At 36.0% G+C, this 3041-nt stretch overlaps 1 protein-coding gene across 1 annotated transcript in view; it reads right to left on the bottom strand.

The window, feature by feature from the left end:
• Positions 1-415: 415 nt before the first annotated feature.
• LOC107654402 (E3 ubiquitin-protein ligase TRIM62-like) overlaps positions 416-3041 on the bottom strand; it is a 45579-nt gene continuing 42953 nt past the window's right edge. Inside the window, exons 3-4 of the mRNA XM_016441450.1 lie at positions 2418-2531; positions 416-499 (exon numbers count right to left, since the gene is read on the bottom strand). Coding sequence (XP_016296936.1) covers positions 416-499; positions 2418-2531 — 198 coding nt within the window. The remainder of the gene's footprint in view (positions 500-2417; positions 2532-3041) is intronic.

Below are 3041 nucleotides of genomic sequence, written 5' to 3'. Positions count from 1 at the left end.
TAAGCCTTTATCGGGCAATTCCGATAAAGTGCCGATAATATCGTGCATTCCTAATATAAACTCATAATTCTGACTTTTTTCCCGCACTGTTTCAAGTTTGCTGTACATCTCGCAAATTGGATTTTTTTTCTCTGGAATTCTGAGAAAAACGGCAGGACAAAAGGCTGAATTGTGAGATAAAAATTTTTTTTTATCATGTGGTGTAAACAAGCTTCCATAGAAAAGTTATTTTAAGAGTAAGAGACTTTATTTTAAAAGTAACTTTACATGATCTATAGTCTAACACATCACTGAATCAGCCACTTTATTATCATTTAGAAACGATGAGCCTGCTTTATTATTGCATTCAGTTTACTCAATAAATCTCCTCAAAAGGTTGTGCTGTGACAGCTCTCTTGAGACAGTCCTCTTATCTCTACAGGAGAGTCTGGGCTTCAGGAAACATTTTGCATTGATGGTTCTGAATGTCAATGTCAAGCGTCAGGCCCTTCGTAAGCATCTTAAGGCACCACATCAATAAATTCAGACAGGATACGACCGGCTGGTCAATGCAAACATTTACATTTTCAGCGGACAGCCTGGGAAAGAACTGAAAGACACTAAAGTTTAATCAGCTTTCAAGATAAATATGCAATCTGGGAGATCAATTAAAACGAAAACACAGCCTGCTTCCAGAAAATGCAATCACTGAGATACAAGTCGAGTTTAAATCAATTTAAGAGACTACAAGGAATTTGTTCTTCGAAAATTCATGACATGTTACATTCAACGTGGTCTGCAATCCATTTTACTTCCACAATATGAATGCTGTAAAACAGGATATTCAGTTGAAAACTTTTTTTTTTGTAAAAATAAACTGATTTTTGTGCGTTAGAAATGAACTGGATTGTCAAAAGTGGGTCTATATGACCGGTCGGAGAGGACAGGTTGAAAAAAAGAGAGCTTGGTGACATCTGTCCTTTCAAACATGGAACTAATTATTATATTTTGATGAAAGATTATGAAGACAAACATTCTCTCTGGAATAACGTACTGATGAATCACTCACAATATAACTAGGAACTTGTATTCAAGAGAGTAAATAGGGTTCATTTTCATTTCTTATTGACAAGTGGAGAAAAAAAAAGAAACTAAAAGGTGATTAAAATGGAGACAGAAAAGTCAACCATTAAAAAAATAATAAAAAAAATAATATATGCAATAAATATATACACATATTACAAACATATTATATTATATACACACATAGAAAATACTATATAAATATATTTATATTTTATAGTATTTTGAATGTTGACAATCAAATTAATTTCTAACGCACAAAAATCTGTTTATTTTTACAAAAAAAGTTTTCCACTGAATATGCATACTTTAAAAATACTATAAAATATGCTTTCTATTTGTAAAGTGTATAACATAGCCTTTTCTCTTACAGATTCAAATGATTCAAATACAGATACATTTTTTACCTAAAATTTCAATCATGAATGAATGAATAAATGCATGAATGAATGAATGAATGAATGCATGAATGAATGAATGAATAAATGCATGAATGGAGTCAACTAATGTGTCCACACACACACACACACACACATTAGTGGGGTGGCAGGCAGTGTTGTATAAAATGTGGGATGAAGACTAACTAATGACAAATAAGATCAACATCAGACGTCCACAGAGTCAGGAAGTTCTTCCTCTGCAATAGTCCCCAATCCCAAACAGCGGGATAATTAAAAAAGAGGGTGAAAAAACAGGGAGATGAACAAAGTTGCATTATTGACTGTGGTGTCTCTCTTCACTGATTAAAACAAGGTGTCAAGATTAAAGACCTGCTCAATAAACCAATGTGCCTGTTGGAAATTCAATGTCAACAGAATAAAGAGAGAGAGAGAGAGAGAGAGAGAGAGAGAGAGAGAGAGAGAGAGAGAGAGAGAGAAATGAGCAAGGGACAGAGTGAGAGACCTGCCATGAATCTGTAATGGCTGCGGTGGGCAGTATGAGCTGTTTGTCAGCTGTATTTCGATTTCCACAAAACCTGATTCCAGATTAGGTTTAATAGAGTCCCATCAGAGATGAAACTGAGACGTGGTTTCAATATCAAGTCATAGTAATTTGAATCCGGGTGCTGAATGTGCGGATGACCGGCCGATAAATCACAGTCAGTCCATCAATCTAGAATTGATCCTCAGGCATAAAGCATTCAGCAATAAAGACTACTGTAACTATTACATATCATGCGATTCTGATTAAAAAGGAGTGGCGCATTATTTAAAATGACAGCAGCATTCACTCCAATCGTTATATGGCCTGGGTCGCCCCCTTAATGGAAGTCCAGGGGAAGATTGTGTTTTATGGAGCACCAGGTTAAATTGGGGATTTTTCTCTTGGAATAACATGCACTGACAGAAGTGTACCTTGGTTTCAGTGAGCTGTCTCTGCAGCAGCTGCAAAGCCTCCGTATGACCCTTCTCACTGTCTTGTAGAGTCACCAGCGAGCCAAAGTAATTAGTCTGAACCGCTTCTAAAGCCTTCATAAGAGAGATACCAAAACTCTGACAGCAGTAAATGTGATGCTATTGACGCTACACACAACCATTCAATGCATGATTGGCTAAAATAAAAATGCTATAGGAAAGCACACTTTTCAGGCACTTTTCTTATCTTTAGTATATAGGACATAAATGGTGTTTCAGACTGGAAATGAGCTCCATTAGGACCATAACAATGAGAACTATATCAATTTGCTTCAAGTTTGACTTAAAGGGGTCATATGATGCGATTTAAATTTTTCCTTCATTTTCATTTAAAGGATTTGCCACTGATGTTTCAAACGCGAGTTTTGGGCAGTGTGGAGTAGCACTTGTTGTTTGTAATTTCTCTGATCACAAATGCAGACAGGGTTTTATGTTGTCACGGCACGATGCAATGCAACGCAACGCAACTCGTAAAAAGACAGTAGAAGTCATTAGAATCAGTAATTATGTCCCCACTGGATGCAACAAATGCCTCGTTTGTAATGGGTTTTAATGTTTTTGTCT

The sequence above is a fragment of the Sinocyclocheilus anshuiensis genome, unplaced genomic scaffold (assembly GCF_001515605.1).
Source record: "Sinocyclocheilus anshuiensis isolate Anshui unplaced genomic scaffold, SAMN03320099.WGS_v1.1 scaffold527, whole genome shotgun sequence".
Lineage (NCBI taxonomy): Eukaryota > Metazoa > Chordata > Actinopteri > Cypriniformes > Cyprinidae > Sinocyclocheilus > Sinocyclocheilus anshuiensis.
This window is presented reverse-complemented; position numbering and strand designations above follow the sequence as displayed.